The sequence below is a fragment of the Saccostrea cucullata genome, unplaced genomic scaffold (genome assembly GCF_032062105.1).
Source record: "Saccostrea cucullata isolate Sc308-1 unplaced genomic scaffold, CSIRO_AGI_Scuc_v1 ctg384, whole genome shotgun sequence".
Lineage (NCBI taxonomy): Eukaryota > Metazoa > Mollusca > Bivalvia > Ostreida > Ostreidae > Saccostrea > Saccostrea cuccullata.
The window spans coordinates 146,950-164,510 of record NW_026928932.1 but is presented as its reverse complement, the minus strand read 5'-3'; the positions used below and the strand labels follow the sequence as shown (position 1 = coordinate 164,510).

At 33.1% G+C, this 17,561-nt stretch overlaps 1 protein-coding gene across 4 annotated transcripts; it reads left to right on the top strand.

Moving 5' to 3' along the window:
- The first annotated feature begins 779 nt into the window (after positions 1–779).
- Positions 780–17,543, top strand: LOC134279291 (zinc-regulated GTPase metalloprotein activator 1-like). Of its 4 annotated transcripts, none has more exons than XM_062761645.1 (15): positions 780–878; positions 1,440–1,559; positions 2,279–2,365; positions 2,622–2,718; positions 3,018–3,109; positions 3,266–3,325; positions 3,677–3,714; positions 3,983–4,029; positions 4,276–4,362; positions 4,855–4,899; positions 4,998–5,054; positions 5,144–5,204; positions 6,258–6,392; positions 16,087–16,213; positions 17,217–17,543. In XM_062761645.1, the coding sequence occupies exons 2-15, from the start codon at positions 1,475–1,477 to the stop codon at positions 17,285–17,287; spliced, it is 1,089 nt and encodes a 362-aa protein (XP_062617629.1). In that variant the 5' UTR covers positions 780–878; positions 1,440–1,474; the 3' UTR covers positions 17,288–17,543. The 4 variants fall into 4 exon arrangements, with proteins under 4 accessions (XP_062617629.1, XP_062617628.1, XP_062617630.1 ...); XM_062761644.1 differs by having other exon boundaries at positions 806–939; XM_062761646.1 differs by lacking the exons at positions 16,087–16,213; positions 17,217–17,543 and adding an exon at positions 15,975–16,076 and having other exon boundaries at positions 807–939.
- Positions 17,544–17,561: the final 18 nt, after the last annotated feature.

Below are 17,561 nucleotides of genomic sequence, written 5' to 3'. Positions count from 1 at the left end.
CATTGTCTATTTTATGTAATGATATACTTGTATCTGTGTTATGCCCCCCAGTGGGACCATGATTGGAAATAAAATCTATTCTATTCTATTCTATTCTATTCTAATAATACGATTTTATCTTCTCTGTAATGTGTTATTTAAATCTTTTGTATTTTCTTCCGAGTCGGAGAAAATTCCGAGAATCCAAATTAAATTGTGATATCTTAATTTATAACGCAATTGACTTAGATTTGTAATTTACGGAAAAGTTCTATCTTTATATAAAGTAATGATACAAATAATAAGTTCTTATAATTTTAGTCTGATAATTTTCATTGTACATACGCCATATATGGCTTTAATTATATATTTTTTCGGAGAGCTACATATCTACAGCTATATAGCTTTTTTAAAAGTCGCATTTCTAGAAAAAAAAATCGAATTTGATATGTTTTTCAATGATGACTTTAAAAATATGCCATTAGTAATGTGTGCATGCGCATACACGGTGATACGTTCCATTTTAACAGATGATTTTCATAACCTTGTGCAGAGGATCAAGCTTTTATATTTTTTTTATTCACTTTCATCTGAAAGAAACGCCATAGTGAATAAGTCATACAGTGTATACTTTCTTGATAGCAAAAAAATATTCTCTTTAGGGAAGTGGATATAGGCAAAAGCCTTTTCACTTCTCTATTTAAAGAAAATAAACAAAATGTTATTTCCCCATCATGCATCAAACAATGCGGCTCCGGATATATACCGTGATTGGTTTGGATTTTCGGGAGCAACATTTCAAGAAAGATAACTCTAACTTTGTTTACATTTTCGACATGTTCATGATGTTGTTGGATGCACACATGTTATTATGGTCATCACTTGATTATAGCCTATAGGTCTATACTGTATGGACGTTCGGTAGATTTTCAAAGTTCAGACAAAGAAATATTTATTACGGTAAGTTTATTTATGTTTTTTTACTGATTATAAATAATTTTGTGTAACACCACAGGCACCTGAATTTTTATCAAGTCGCTATATATAAACCAAATATCGAAAAATTCTACCCCTTCTACATATACTGTATTTATATATGTATATATAGAGGGGTTAGAATTTTTCGATATTTGGCTAATTTAGCGACTTATTGATAAAAATTCAGGTGCCTGTGGTGTTACACAATGCTTGCTTACACTTGTTGTGAGGCCATGCATAGACCTCTGCATTTCTCTCGGTATGTTAATGAATAAGCGATTATTAATTGAGTAAAGTGAATTAAATACCCCTTCTTTACATAAATATACATAAAGAGGGGCTGTATGTATCATTCTGATCAATCATTTAACTCAAATAAATAAATATTTTTTTGTTTGTTTGATGACTATTACTCTTTTTTAGTGTAAAATTATTTGGTTTGAACACCATAATTAATTTTCACTTGTTTTTGTCTGGTATAGTTTAACTTGCTTGAGATTGCCAGTTTGAAGCCAGGATGTCAGACGAGGAGGAAGAAATCCCAGATCTGGTGCCAGCTACCCTAGAGAGAGTCCCTATCACCATCATCACGGGGTTCTTAGGTAATCACCCCCCCCCCCCCCCCCCACATTGATCTAAATAAATACAGACATCATAGACCTCACCCCAGCTACTCTCCCCATCTAAATAAATACAGAAATCATAAACCTAACCCCAGCTACACTAGAGAGGGTCCCTAGTACCATTATCACGGGGTTCTTAGGTAATCACAACCCCATCTAGATAAATACAGACATCATACACCTAACCCACCCTCCCCATCTAAATAAATACAGACACCATAATCACCCCCCCCCCATCTAGATAAATATACTGTACACAAACCAAAGACCTAACCCCAGCTACAATAGAGAGGGTTCCTATCACAATTATAACAACAGGATTTTTAGGTAATGGGACACCCACCATCCCCATGAAAAAAAATTTCTATGGTTATTGCACACTCACCCTCCCCATCTAACCGAATAAATACTGAAATCTTAATCAATTATTACTTCCTATCAGTACATTTAATATAATTCAAATCACTGAATTGCTGTTTGGAGTTTTTTTCCTTTTCCTAACAAATTAAAGAGGCTTTCTTACCATCATTACTGAATTCCCCCCACCCACCCTACTTCACCAATGTTCATAAAAAAATAAATATTACTGGTCAACAGTAACAAGTACGTGATGTGATGAGATTACTCTTATGTTCAGTTATATCAGGTAAACATATATATTATTTTATGAATTACTAAACCTTTATATTTATTTTCAGGGGCTGGTAAGACTACGCTACTGAATTATGTCCTGACAGAGCAGCATGGCAAGAGAATTGCCGTCATCATGAACGAGTTTGGAGAAGGTACAGGGTAAACTGGATATTTTTCCTGTGAAATTGTACTTTACATGAATGGAAAGGTTATAAATTTCCATTTGATGAACAGTGATGATATTGAATTTTAAACAATAATTTTGTATAAAATTTCCTTATGTTGTTATCAATATACTGTAAATTATGTTAATTAATTTATTTATGTCTCTAAGGAGATTCCATAGAAAAGTCCATGTCAGTAGGACAGGAGGGGCAGTTAATTAATTTATTTATTTATGTCTGTAAGGGGATTCCATAGAGAAGTCCATGTCAGTAGGACAGGAGGGGGAGCTGTATGAAGAATGGCTGGAACTCAGAAATGGCTGTCTGTGCTGCTCAGTCAAGTTAGTTAACATACCAACAATTTATAAACTCCTTTAATAGTCTGTTGTTAATACAGACATATAATAATAAAATCTTTATATAACACTATAGGGCTATATGATAATAGTGGAGGGATTTACGAATATCTTCATTAAATGTGACTTGTCATTTGACATTGAAATAAACCAGTCTAGTAAATTTAGTTTGTTGTTCTGAAGTAAGATTCATTTTTCTTTATTTTAATTGTATTCTTTGATCTATATTTTTCTTCAATAACATGTATAATTGTCTGAATTTTTGGCTTTATAATGCTTTCCAGAGACAATGGCGTGAAGGCCATTGAGAACTTGATGACCAAAAGAGGGCGCTTTGATTATGTTCTTCTGGAGACCACAGGACTGGCAGATCCTGGTAAGTCCCAATAAAAAACCATCTCAAAAAAATTATACCACCACGTTCCAATTAATATATCAAGAACTTTCTACATGTATATTCTTATTTCTTAAGATTTAAAATAAGACAATAATGCCAGTTTTATTTTTTAAAGTATATTATTCTGTTTTTCAGGTCCTATAGCATCCATATTTTGGTTAGATGAAGAACTGTGTAGTGAGATATTTTTAGATGGTAAGTAAAATGTACAATAGTGTTTTTGTATTTATATTTTGAATATTGAATTATTATTTGTATTATATTATTAAGAAATTTATTGGACAGCACCATTCTAGAGGTTTGTATATTTACTTGAAAACAGCCATTTCTATCATTTTAAAGTGTAATTCTTCAGCTTTAATACAGAAACAAGTGAATATGGACACATTCAGATTTGATTGAAACTATTTGCTTAAATTTGTCTGAAGAAAGTTGTGTGTCCAATGCAGATTGCATGATGAACTCACTCTTTTAGGAAGGCTGAAATTTGACTTTATTAATTATAAATCTGCTATAAATCTATAAATAGATTTATCCTCTTGGCAGGTGTCATCACTATGGTAGATGCTAAACATTGTATACAGGTGGGTAAATATTTCTCCAAAGATTTTCTCTTTAGCAGAGGAAGATGAACTTTAGGCAGTGTATTTCGTGTACATGTCTTAAAGTCAAGTTTTATTCTATTACAATTAATTTACATTCAGTCTCATTGTTACACAAATAAAGAAACATAAGTACAGCATAGATATTAATTGCAAATTACAATGTACAAGGAAATAAAATTAAGTCACAAGTACACATCATGATGAACAGTTCATATGTCAATTGTTGCATTTTTCTGTCTGATTTCAGCACCTACAAGAAATCAAGCAAGATGGTTCTACAAATGAGGCCACAAGGTTAGTAGATAGTAATCATTCTGATGTCATACTCATTGAAGATTTAGTTATATATAAATCATTTGAGATTACATTCATTCTCAACAAAGTATAAAACATTGTAATATATTTTATTTTAATTGATACAACAAAATATTGATATGGCAAATATTTGGAGATTTCAATTCTAAAACATTCTTCACAAGAAAAAAAAAATACAATCATATTATTTTTCAAAATTAGAAAAATTGTCCTTTTCTTAAATAGACAGGTGGCGCTAGCAGATGTGATTATAATAAATAAGACAGATCTGGTTAATTCAGAGGAGTTACAGAGAGTTAAGTCCCATATAAGGTAAGAATCACATTACAGACAGGTGGCGCTAGCAGATGTGATTATAATAAATAAGACAGATCTGGTTAATTCAGAGGAGTTACAGAGAGTTAAGTCCCATATAAGGTAAGAATCACATTACAGACAGGTGGTGCTAGCAGATGTGATTATAATAAATAAGACATAATTCAAGGAGTAAGAGAGTTAAGTCCCATATAAGGTAAACACATTACAGACAGAGCAGATGTGATTATAATAAATATTTAATATATTAAGTCCCATATAAGGTAATAGGAAACACATCAAAGACAGGTGAAAAATAATATTTAATATATTGATCATAAAATAAAGTTCATGTTTAATTAGAAACACATCACAGTCAGGTGATGACATATTTAATTCTAATTACATGTTTTCCAGTTCAACTACATAGAATCAAAAACTTGCTTTAGAAATTAATTTGTTTACTAATGAAAACAAGGATGACATTGAAATAATTTCCTTTTTTTATAGATCAATAAACAGTCTTGCAAAGTTAAAAGAGACAACACGGGCAAGGTAACATAGCCAGCTCTTTAATAAAATCTGTAAGTCTACTCCACAGTGTCGGCTCAATACTTCTCCTAACATTGTCTTACTGCCATTGATTATTACAGGACAGACCTTGACACCATTCTGGATCTGAATGCTTATGATGGCAGGAGTAAAACTGGGTAAGGTTTTATGAATTAGTTTAATCTAAAGTCTGTATAGATATATATATTTGTTTTTGAAAAGTGTGATATGGATCTTTAATTTTAAGTTTGGAGGAGTTGTTTCAAGAGAGGGGATTCAACAAAGACAGGGAACACAGGATTGACCAGGTGAGTCATCTATATGTAGTGATAATGTAATCAGTATAATTATCACACAGAGGACTACAACAGACAGACGGGTTTATGTAAACTGATGATGTAATCTGTATAATTATACACACAGGTTACTACAACAGACAAATTAGTCATCTGTGAACATGTGTATACTACTGTCAAAATATGGATAAAATATTGCCAGCTGACATTAACCAACAATAAACATTCAATATTATTATACCTCATATAAATAATCACAAGTAAAATGGAAACTGATTGGACGTCGCAGTCACGTGACCTTTGTGTTTGCTATGCAACAAAATGTTGAACTATAGTTTTCACGTTAATACTTGATATCGCGATTACTTAACTTAGCGGAACTCTTTCGCGAAGGAGGTAGGAATCGTCTGTTGGGTGGGGGCAATGTGCTATTCAATACAATGCAAGATCGGTCATTGTAGCATTTATAAGTAAAAAATCCTGGTAGAATACCTTGCTAAGCAATCGCTGAACCAGCCTAATATATTTTTGAGAGGAGCCAATTCTAAATTGTCACATTTTTAACGATATTTTTAATTAAGCTGACTTTTTCCGTTAAATTTTCAGTAAAAATCGTCACATTTTCAAGCAGATAAAATATTCTAAACTTTCCTTATTTGACGATCTACTATTTGAAGTTCAATATCTGGCAAAACATCGTGATTTCAGCATTAAATTGTTCGAATCATTCGATTGTCACTACTGTAAACAATCTCATTTGCCCCCAGAAATGTAAGCTTTTCTCGACTCCTCCGCAAAAGAGCGGTAGTAAGTTAGATAACTGCGAGATACTCATTGGTAGTCGCGGTATTACGTATTCTGGATTGAATATTTACAATATTATGTTGATTCATAACATAAATCATGCTTTGTGCACAGAAATGAACACCTATTAGTATGTTATAAAAATTTCGTTCATACTTTTTGCGAAAAATCTTTTAAACTAATGTATTAACAAGGCACTAAAATTGGTGTAAAATTTTAACTTACAGAATATATATTTTTACTTTTTATCCATTGTTTTAGAATGTAACAACCTTCACTTTGGAGTTTACTGGAGATGTAGACAAACAGAAGTTAGATAAAGTATTACAGGACATATTGTGGGACAGAGACCTTATCAATTCTAAAGGAGAAAGGCAGGAAATCTACAGACTTAAGGTAGGAATGAAAAACAGGAAATCTACAGACTTAAGGTAGGAATAAAAACAGGAAATCTACAGACTTAAGGTAGGAATAAAAAACAGGAAATCTACAGACTTAAGGTAGGAATAAAAAACAGGAAATCTACAGACTTAAGGTAGGAATAAAAAACAGGAAATCTACAGGCTTAAGGTAGGAATGAAAACAGGAAATTTACATAAGGAAGGAAAATAATGTATAGCTTAACACACTTTTTAAACACACATGGTTTTTAGCACAAATTAAAGTCACATTTTTCTTGCAATAAAACTTGAAATTATTTAATTTTAGTATGAGACATCTCCCTTGAATTATTGAATATTTCATGCTAAAGGTGATTTTTTCTAAAATTATTATTGTAAGTTATAAAAATCAATGTTTTAAGGATTTCCATCTCTAATGGGACCTAATTCCATACCCTTAAATGTCCGTCAAGTACATAAAACACTGATATTATATTAAAGCATTTTATAGTGGGAAGGATTGGCCGCCAGGAAGTTTTAAAAATGTCATTTATTTTAAAGAGTAGTTAATTAACAAAGATTGCATTGAAGTCTATGGGATAAAGCGTTTTTTCAAAATAAAAATTCAAATAATTTGAATATCAATAAATCCTGTGGTGGAAAGATGCATTGAAACTTTTAAAATAGAATGACAATCAAAAACAATTTTTTTTACCGGCTAAATTTTTTTTAATTAATTTTTTTTATTAATTAAAAATAGGCGAGATAACTCTTACCAAAACTCAAGGTCATAAATAAGGACACATCCCACCATACATACTGATAGTAATAAATGGGAAATATGTCTAAATAAACTGAGTATTCAATGCCTACATATCAGTTACATATTCATATTTCACTGAATTTGTCCCAATTAGGGATTAAATACCTTAGGCAAAAAAAAATTAATTTCTTGGTTCTCAGGCCTTCCCTCATCTCTTCCAAGGGTGCCTCATTGACCCTTTTTATTGCTAAATCAATAAAATATAAACACCAAATCACCTCCCTCATCATTTTTTGAGGTTTTGTACAATGTAAAAAGCTGCCTCATCATGTTTTGGGGGCAATAAAAAAGAAAAAAAATGCCTCCCTCCCTCATCATATTTCTTGAAAAAAGGCCTGAGAACCAAGTAATTAACTTTGCATGGCCTTAAATGGGATTTTTTTTTTAATTTTGTGATATTAAATGTGTAAGATTCTATCGTAAGTGTTTACAAATCAATTAATCGAACTGTATTTGATACTATTTTGTGTAAATATATTAAGATTGACTTCTTACAAATGAGTATTTTTCCTAGGTACTTTGCACATTTTCCATACTTGTCTTGGTTTTGTTGAAAAATGACAAAACTGCATAAAGAAATCATGTGAAAGGGTAGGATCATAAAGTATTATTTAATATCTTTCAACATAGCAAACTGTAAATGTTGAAAAGAAAATTCTTTTACATTTATGGTCTGAAACTTTGAAATTTTGCATTGTGATGCTAGATTTCAGAAAGTTTATATAAAACTAGAGGTACTGTGAGCAATGAGCTCACTAAATGATACCCCCCCGCCTCCCATATGATTAAAATGGCAGTGTCCATGTTTTGCTCTGGAAAATCCAAAATATATGTCAGATCAAAAAGTAAAATAGGAGGTGCACAATGGCAATATGTAATAAAGATTCTGTGAAAGTTTCATTAAATTTCACTCAGTGGTATAAGAGGAGTTGCAGATAAGAGATGGGTACCCCAAGCATAACAGATGGATGGACAGACGGACGGAATTAACGATTACTATATACCCTCCTGCTTTTCAAGCGGGGGGTATAAAATCTTTTTAACATGGAAAGCATTGGAATGGATGAGAAATACTTCTATCATCTTGTGCGTTAGAGTCATATTAATGTACAGAAAATACAAAATTTACATGAACTACACTGTTTCTGTAATAAGGCAAGGCAGAAATATGCTTTAAAATGAATGGATACAAAGACTGTTGCATTTGATGAGAAACCATGAAAAAAAAAACATTTGGAAACACTCATAATATATCATCCAAAAGCATAAAAAAAAATCTTACCAATCATTATGTGTGAATTATGTTTATAATAATGGAATATGATCAAAATTAAGTTATAAAGCATATTTGAAATATATTATGTTATGAGTTGAAGTTGTCACATTGTACAATTTTGTGATGTGAGTTTTTAAAAAAGTGGGTTGATTGTATGTATATGCCGTATATTGAGGGGAAAAAGCTGCTTGGTAAATTCTAATTACAATGGTCTTTCATTTTCAATAACTGGTCAGTTCAAACCAGACATTTTTGTACAGAAATGATTTTTTTTTCATCTTTACAATTGCATTTATATTAAATTCCCTGTATTCTTGGATCTGTGTCTGCTTGTACAATGTATACTGTTGAATGGTTCTTGTCCGAGAGATTGTTGGTATGAGTATAGAGCAGCCTGGAGATTCCCTGTCACCTGTTGACAGATCCCCAGAATCTGCCACGATATATATCATCCATATAACTGTGTTTGCAAACAACAATTAACTGAAATAAAGTCTGTACAACAATATAATAATTCTGATTATTGTGGCTGTGTGTATGTTGTTGGATGGTTTTTGTCTGAGAGATTGTACGTATGAGTACAGAGCAGCCTGAAGGTTCCCTTTTACCTGTTGACAGATCCCTAGAATCTGCCACGATATGTCTCTGTATCGTAAAGGCATACTCTGTCCCTGATCATAGTGAACTAGGGTCTGTAGATCATCAAGAGCTGTTTGTACTCTCATTGTGTCTTCGTGTCTGCAGCTCAAGATCTCTATCATGAATACCAGGATAAAGGGTGGAATGAAAAATGCAGGCCACTCATTCTGTAGAGCAGACTGTTGTTCTGGAATCAATTCATTGATATAATGGATTTTGTTGTCAAGTCTGATATCCCATGCTAAAGCTTGTCTCATCTTTGTAGACCTGGACTGTCTCCCTACAGCCTCTGTATACATCTCTGCATCTACATTTGACTCATACATTACATATGGCTGTGCTAACTTGATCTTGATCATCTCTATAATAGATAAGACTTCCATGTATCTAAGTGTCTTGTAATGATACATGGCTATGTACAGCATGTCAGTTATACATCCAAACTTGGCTGCTAAGTTCAGCATGTGACAGGAGATTTTGTCAGCTCTATACCTCAATTTGTTTTTATAATTGCACTTTTCCATGTGTAATATGAATGCAGTTTGCTGAAGGACAGAAACTGTAAATTTTTGTAGCTTTAGGACTTGATACAATGTCAGGCGGGGTGAATCAATTATCTGTTCTATTGTATGTAGAAACCTCATACAACTTTGTGTGTTCAATTCGTATAATGCGTCATGACTGTTTATTTCATGATATAGGTCTCTATCAAACTCAGCCTCAGAAATCAGAGTATGTTCATCTGTACAGATGGAGAGTCTGGGGTTATGAAGGACATTTATAATACAAGACCTAATTGAGGGACTGTGTACCAAGAATGTTAAACCCTTCTCATACAACCTATACAGTACATTAAATAACTGATTTTGTTTTTCGCCATGAATTTTGCCCAGAAACATGTTGTTATTTGGAATGAAAAAGTTAGGACAGACCCCTTCATACACCCATTTGAGGATGCGTTTAAAACAGACCCAGAAACCCTCTAACAGATTTTGTGGACACCATTGGGGTATTGTATTTTGTTGAATCACCCAGAAAACTGCCGTCTTCATGTGATATGAACACAGCAATTTATCATCACCACCTACTCCATTGTTGATTATTTCTGTTAAAAACAATTTAAGTAAGCCGTATGTTAAGAACTGACAATGGTTCAATGCATACACTAGTTTTTGTTCAGCCAGAGAGAAAGAAATTCTCCATTCATGGTCTTCATGTCGTCCTAGTTTATGTCCTATTGGTACAAAGTGACAACCATGTATCACTATTTCATCAACAACATGAGGTTGGGGCCATGAGTGACATCTGTCTATCCATGAGGAGGCAGATGGAGGCCAATAGTCACAAATAAAACAGTATGCATTATCATATTCTAATGTTCCCAATTTTCCACTGGCACAGGGCCCATGTTGAATGGAGTCATATGGTGATATGGAAAACATGATATGTCTGAATGTAGAACTAGATATATAATGTGATTGTCTGTTATTTATTCTAACATGAGCTCTCTGGATGTCTCTGTCCATGCTTGGTGTCAGTAAATATAACAAAGTAAATCCTGGTGGACTATCGGAACAGTCACTGAGGATCAGTGTTTTTCTGTGTGTGTTGTAATACTGAGACTGAGCTTTTTCCCAGATCACACGGTGTTTATTTGGCCAGCACATATAGTCTACATCTGATCCTTTCAGTCTGAATCCTTCTCTGTGACTTCCACTCAACAACACACTGTACTCAAAATTTTTCAACACTTGCTTTTCCATAACATCACTGATATCCAACACATCCCTCCTCATGGCCACCAGTTGTGAAGTCCCTACTTTACGACACAGTCCCACAAACACTGACTCTGATATGTGTTGTTTAGCTGTCTCACTGACAATGAGTAGAGGGGAATTCATTTATACAAGTTAAATAAGTTATCAACATCAAATATTTTGAGGTTTTTTTTTATAATGTTCAAACATATTTAATGTAAATTCCCTGTTTTGATTTAAAAAAAATATTTGATAGGGTTACCTTTATTTTCAATTAATATTCTTTTTCTTAGAGAATTCATTAGATAGATGAAACTTGTAATATAGTTTTAAAGTTTAAAAAATATTCAATAAAATGTAAATTACTCTCATTTTTTTAACTTACATTTGTGAGCTTTTTATGGAGTCCATTTTGAGAGGCAAGATTGAAAATGTTCAGGTGCTATAAATGATATAGAAAAAATCAATTTCAACCCAGAGTTATCGTTCGCTTCGCTACAATACGATGGAATACAATAAGTGGAACGATAACTCTGCTTAGAGATTGTAGAAAAATCCCACTTCACTTACTTTCGTTTTATAGTATTGACTGTATTATATCACCTTTCTTTTATGGAATAAAAGCAAAAAATTATAAATCAAATAAAAATTTCGTTCTCAATATTGAAACCTTAGTATAAGATTGAGTGAAACATTATGATACTGGATTAAATTCTTGCATATAATCTTTTCTCTTCAATCTAAAAAATGATAGTAAATGGACAGTCAAAAGATGAAAAGCCCAAAACATACATTCAATTAAAAAGAACATGTATTTATAATGTATGGAAGAATAGCAAAAAATAACAATGTACAGAATGTGCCATTTTGGTCCTTCGTTATAGGAATTAATGAGCTTTGGCGAGGAGCACTGATTTTTACATTTACAATTGAAGTATTACTTTACACTAGTACAATGTACGGGAGCTATTTAACAATAAAGATATTTAGCTTCACATTTTATTTAACGAAAATAAGGGATAATTTCAAAGCATAAATTCCTGGTATACTCTTACAGAAATGCTAAGTAGAATTTAAATGACACGTTGAAAATAAAGGTTATTCAATAAAATGATGTATTGATAATACAGAAATATGGAATACTTTCTTAATGTCATAATTACTCAAGATTTTAAAAATCTTTGACAGTTTAAGATAATTAAAGATCAATATCTGGTAAGCCCCCCACAGACACAGATGATAGACAAACAGTATCTAATAGAAGAACATTTGTGTTATACAAACTGTATAGGAATATTTTCCCACTCCAAATGTAGAAATTTGGTGAGTCTGGGTATGCGTTTGTCTTTGACAAATCATGTCAATTCATTTTGTCCCATGCTGCCCAATTGGGGTTATTAAATTTGGCGATTTAGATGACCATGGCAGAAACATGTTGTTGTTGCTTAACGGGAACGGGAGTGTCAAAGGAGTCGTATCTTGCTGTGTATTGTATGTTTGAAATGCAGCTCTAAAATTCACAAAACTAAATAGGCATGTGCTTGTAGAACATCGTTAAAGTACCTTTTTTCCACCAAAGTCCTTTGAATGCAAACCAGATTAGTCTTTCTTTTATGTAATACTGTTTTCCATATCATCACACTATCACCACCAACATTTTTGACGTCCTGGAGGCATTTAAAAAATTTTTTTCTCAAGAACTACTTGGGCAGGAAAGATGAAACATATGGAATTATCCTCAGGTGATGTAAATTTAAGTTAACTTTGTACAAATCATTACCCCCTGGGATAAGATGGGTCTACAACAGACGATCAAAGTTTTACAAATGAATATATAGGAAAAATCTTCTAAAGAAACACTGGACCAAGAAAGATGAAACTCATGCCGAAATTTGTTTAAGTCATCATTCCCGGGGGTAGGTTAGGGCCACAATGGACGATCAAAGTTTTACATTGAAATACATATGGAATATCATTAAAAAGTAAATCGGGATCAAATGCATTTTAAGCTTTCCATAACTGGATTGATTTTTGCTTTTTTGCTTAGCTCACAGTGCTCAAGTGAGCGATAAGGTCCATGGGCCTCGTCTTTCATTACTTGCATTGTGGTACAGTGGTTAGAGTGTCTGCTCTAGAGTCCGATGTAAGGAGTTAAGAGCCATTCTCTGTAATGACTTGAAATTTTATATAGGAGCTGTGGCACGCATAGTCTCAGAATTTCTCCAAACTCTCTATGATAAAAGTCTTTGATACCCTTAACTAAAATCAGGCAAAAATTGGTTGCTATGTGTTATAGTTACCATGGCAACATGTCTAAAAGTTTAAAAAATGACATTTTTTACCATGTTTAGAGCCCCATAATTAACATTTGCGGCAAAGCAAACAATTGGCATTGACTGTTTCCAAAAGTTGAAGGCCTGTTGCCTCAAATGCATGATAAACAGGTTTGGTAAATCAACTATTACATACGTTACTATGGTAACAAATTATTAAAAAGTAAAAAAAAATATTCATTGAATTTTATAAACTCATACACGTAAAAATAAAAAGCAATTATAGGATGAAATGTGATCAAATAATAGAGAAAAGAGCCTTGAAACATATACCAAGAACAAATTATGATATTTCAGTTTGGTTGGCAATGGTTGCCAAGGTTTTTATAGAACAGAGAGCCTTCAAATTTACGCTCTGTATGTTTAAATCTGATCCTATCTTTTAAGAAAGCTTATTTCCTCATAACTAATGATCAATTTTTAAAGATGTTGGTGTGGTCCTTATTTTCCCATTTAAAAAAAATTAGATCGGATTCTTTAAATAGAGCGTTGCTATGGAAATAAGCAGAAAAAATATGCTTAAAAATCTGAAAAATATTTTGTTACCTTGGATACGTACCCTCAAATGTAGATTCCCAAAACTTTTATGATTGATATTTATTAACAGCTGACCTGACTTTTAATTTTGACTATCATCCAATGTCTAACTGGATGCAAGAAGCTGGCACACAGGGTTTAATATTGATATAAAGTTCACAAAATCGAACATTTTCCCTTCTTGGTAACCATAGCAACAGTGTTGTTTTCTTCGTCAAGTTTTATCAATATATGATATTCAACTTCAGTTCTAACAGATAAGTACTATTCAAGCTGAGTCCTTTAATTTGTTTCTTGATTATATGGCAATTTGATTCTTAATGCAGCGAATGATAATTCACTTTTAAGCACTGGTACTTTGTTTCCATGGTAACACTGCAAAGTAGCAATTATACCCAATATTTCTTATGGTTTTGGTGTTGCAAGGTCCTAAGGATGTATATTTGCCAGTCTTAAATTTTCATGTTTTTCCTCAAGACAGTAGCATTAACCCAATCTTAGTTACTGGTTTTGCATGGTTACACTATGTTACCATGGCAACCATCAAAGTTATTTATAGAATAATATTGCTTATACTTATATACTTAAGGTCAAACATTTTCATTGTTTTTCTTAAGTCGTTGATTGAATTTGAGCATGTAACACCTACCATTAGTGAATATGGAGTGTTTTTCAGCATATTTCAGCATTTTAAATGTATTCCAAATGTACCCTTGGTTACCACTTACTTAGAGATATATTCTAAACAGTTTCTTTACAGTATAAGTAACATCAAGGTGTCATGTTTTTGTGAGAATGGTTTGTTTGCTTTTTCTAGTTTTTATTAAGCCACAGTCAAGATTTAAAGTGGCTGAAAATCTCGATTTTTCAAACTTTTCCAGCTGTTGCCATAGCAACCGAGACACTTAGCAACGAAATTTTGTTTGATATTTGTTTCTGGTGTCATGTACTAAGCATGGGTGAAGTTTCATCAAAATCGGTGACCATGCGTGGCAACGAAGTTTAAGTGGTTACAGAGAATGGCTATTAATCCTTATATTAATCCTTATATGTTGGGTTTGCATATCACTGTTGGACAGTGATACATGTCCTTCAGATGAGACCGTCCTCTATCTCACTGCTGTCCTTAGTGCCGAGGAAAAAAAAACAAAGTGTGCAGCTCTCCACCAACAAAAGGTGACATCTCCATATAAGTGAAATATCTTGAGGAAATCGTTGAACAACACACAATCAACCAATCATTACTTTCAATTTTTATTCTTTTTATGCACCCCTGGATCGAAAGATCCCGTGGGTGTATTGTTTTTTTCCCCTGTCTGTCTCTTTGTCTAGCTGTCTGTTTGTCTCTCTGTCAGTCTGTTGTCAACTGTAATCTAGCCCATACCTTTAGAGTGGTTGGGCTATGGATTTCGTATCTCACAGATGTATTCTTTGTGTCGAGACCTTTCCATGGGTTACACCAAATTTGACATTTCGACCTTGACCTTGGAGTTTGACTTACTTTTACAAAAAAAACTACACTTAAAACCTTGGCCATAACTTCTGAACAGTTGGAGTTAGGGCTTTAATCCTTTACATCTGCATTCATTGTCACAAGACCTTTCAACTGGTAAAATATTTTTGACCTTTTATTCTTGACCTAAGAGTTTGACCAACCTTTTAAAAAATTGAATCTTTGTCATAATTTTTGTACAGTTAGAAATAGGTCTTTCAAATTTCACTTTTTTTCCTTTTGACTTTGACGTACCTTTAGAGTTTGACATGCATTTGAGAGAATTCAACTCTTGGAATAAGTTGCCGCACGGGGGATCAGCGTTTCACAAACACATCTTGTTTTCTCTTACATTACGATTAATTTTAATTTATTTATGCTTTAAATGTCATGATATAAGATCTCTGTAATAAAGTAGATAAGAGAGGAATGAGTGGTGATGATTTCAGGCCGCTGATAAGTTGTAATCGTCCCAATGCATGTGCCAATATATGTTTCTTTGTTGTATATGATTTAATATCAGTGATGATAGACGATGCCTTGCTATCCAAGGTTGTACACACGTTGTACAATTCATTGTTTTTATCATACTGATGTATGTAGGATTTTATTTCGTTGTTATAGGGTTAGATATCGGTGGCTGGGGATGACAGAAGACTGGTTCTCGAGGCCGTTTATGATTTGTACTGTTCTTTATGCTGATAATACCAAGGAATGTATAATTTTAACTCACTGTTGTAGGGTTTGATATCAGTGGCCGGTGATGATAGAAGACTGGTTGTCCAGGTCGTTCCCGAGTTGTACGATTCATTATTTTGAACATATCGATGTATGTATACATTCTTTGTTGTAGGGTTTGATATCAGTGGCCGGTGATGATAGAAGACTGGTTGTCCAAGCTGTTCACGAATTGTACGATTCATTTTTTACCAACAGCTGGGAGGACGACGCCAAAAGAATCAACAGAATTGTATTAATAGGTGAAGTATGGATACTACACACTATTGTATCTTATCATTTACAGATAGGAAATTACAAAGGGATGATTATAGTATTATGCAGTATCAAACTTAGAAATAAAAGAAGTATTTGCTAGTTTCTGCAAGATCTTACACTAAAAATGAAACTTCAAGGTATAATAAGGGATAGTTACAGGGTATCAATACAGGATAGCGCATGTCATACAGGGATTGTAACCGTAATTAGGGTTAGTTACAGTTATACAGTTCGCACTTGGTTGTTAGATTACTATTAGAGTCTTTTTCAAGTAAAATATCCAAGTATGAAACAGATGTGTCAGACTCTTTGGTATCCGTTATCTCAAGCTCACCAGGATATATCGTATCGACGTAGGAATGGAAATGACCATTATTAATAAACAATACGTCGTCGATATATCTAAGTGTCGAGTTGAAGGCCACAACAAGTATTTTCGTCATTTCATGCATAACATTTTGCACAAATGCTGCTTCATATGAATATAAAAATAGGTCCGCTAATGACGGAGCGCAATTGGTACCCATGGGAATTCCAATAGATTGTTGTAATACCTGGTCGCCAAAACCACATAGATATTGTCAATCAGAAACTCAAGCATCTCTTTGATGTCAACTTCAGATTACTTGTGTGTGCAATCAGAATGTGTTTTAACTAAACAATTTTGCAATTGACCAATGGCCAGGTAAGTAAATTTACGAGTTCCATTTTTATTTTGTAGCATTAGTTTACATAATCGTTTTCCAGAATTGAAACATCGTTTTATGAAAAGGAACAGGTTTCTAAAAATCGTCCTATTTGACGAGACTAGTATTCTTGCTCAAAGGTTCGATGAACAATGGAAAAATTGAGCAGAGCAAACACGGACTAATTTGACCCAGATAAAAAGTACATAATAATTTGTATGAAGAGGTAATAAGATTTAATAAATTTGTCTTCTGTGGAGTATTGAGAGCAAACTTCTCTTGATATTAAATTTCTTTGCAGGTAAAAATTTAGAGAGAGAATCTTTGGAATCCAGACTTAATGTGTGTAGACCATCCAGTCAGAGTTCTTGATGTTCTGCCCAGAGAGGGAATTAGCTGCTTAAAATGAGATTTATTGTTCCAGGCCCTGGATTGAGTGGTGACAGAGGAAATTTAATTGTTCTGTGGAGTTTGGTGTCCATTACACTTACCAAAACATGGGATTGTTCACATGGATTTATTTACTTTGAATGTGGACAATACACTCATCAAATATGCATGATTAACAAATGAAAGACTGATTGTAAATCATAGTTTATCAAGTAAACAAATAAAACATTTAGCACTCGTTTCACTGTTAATTAAT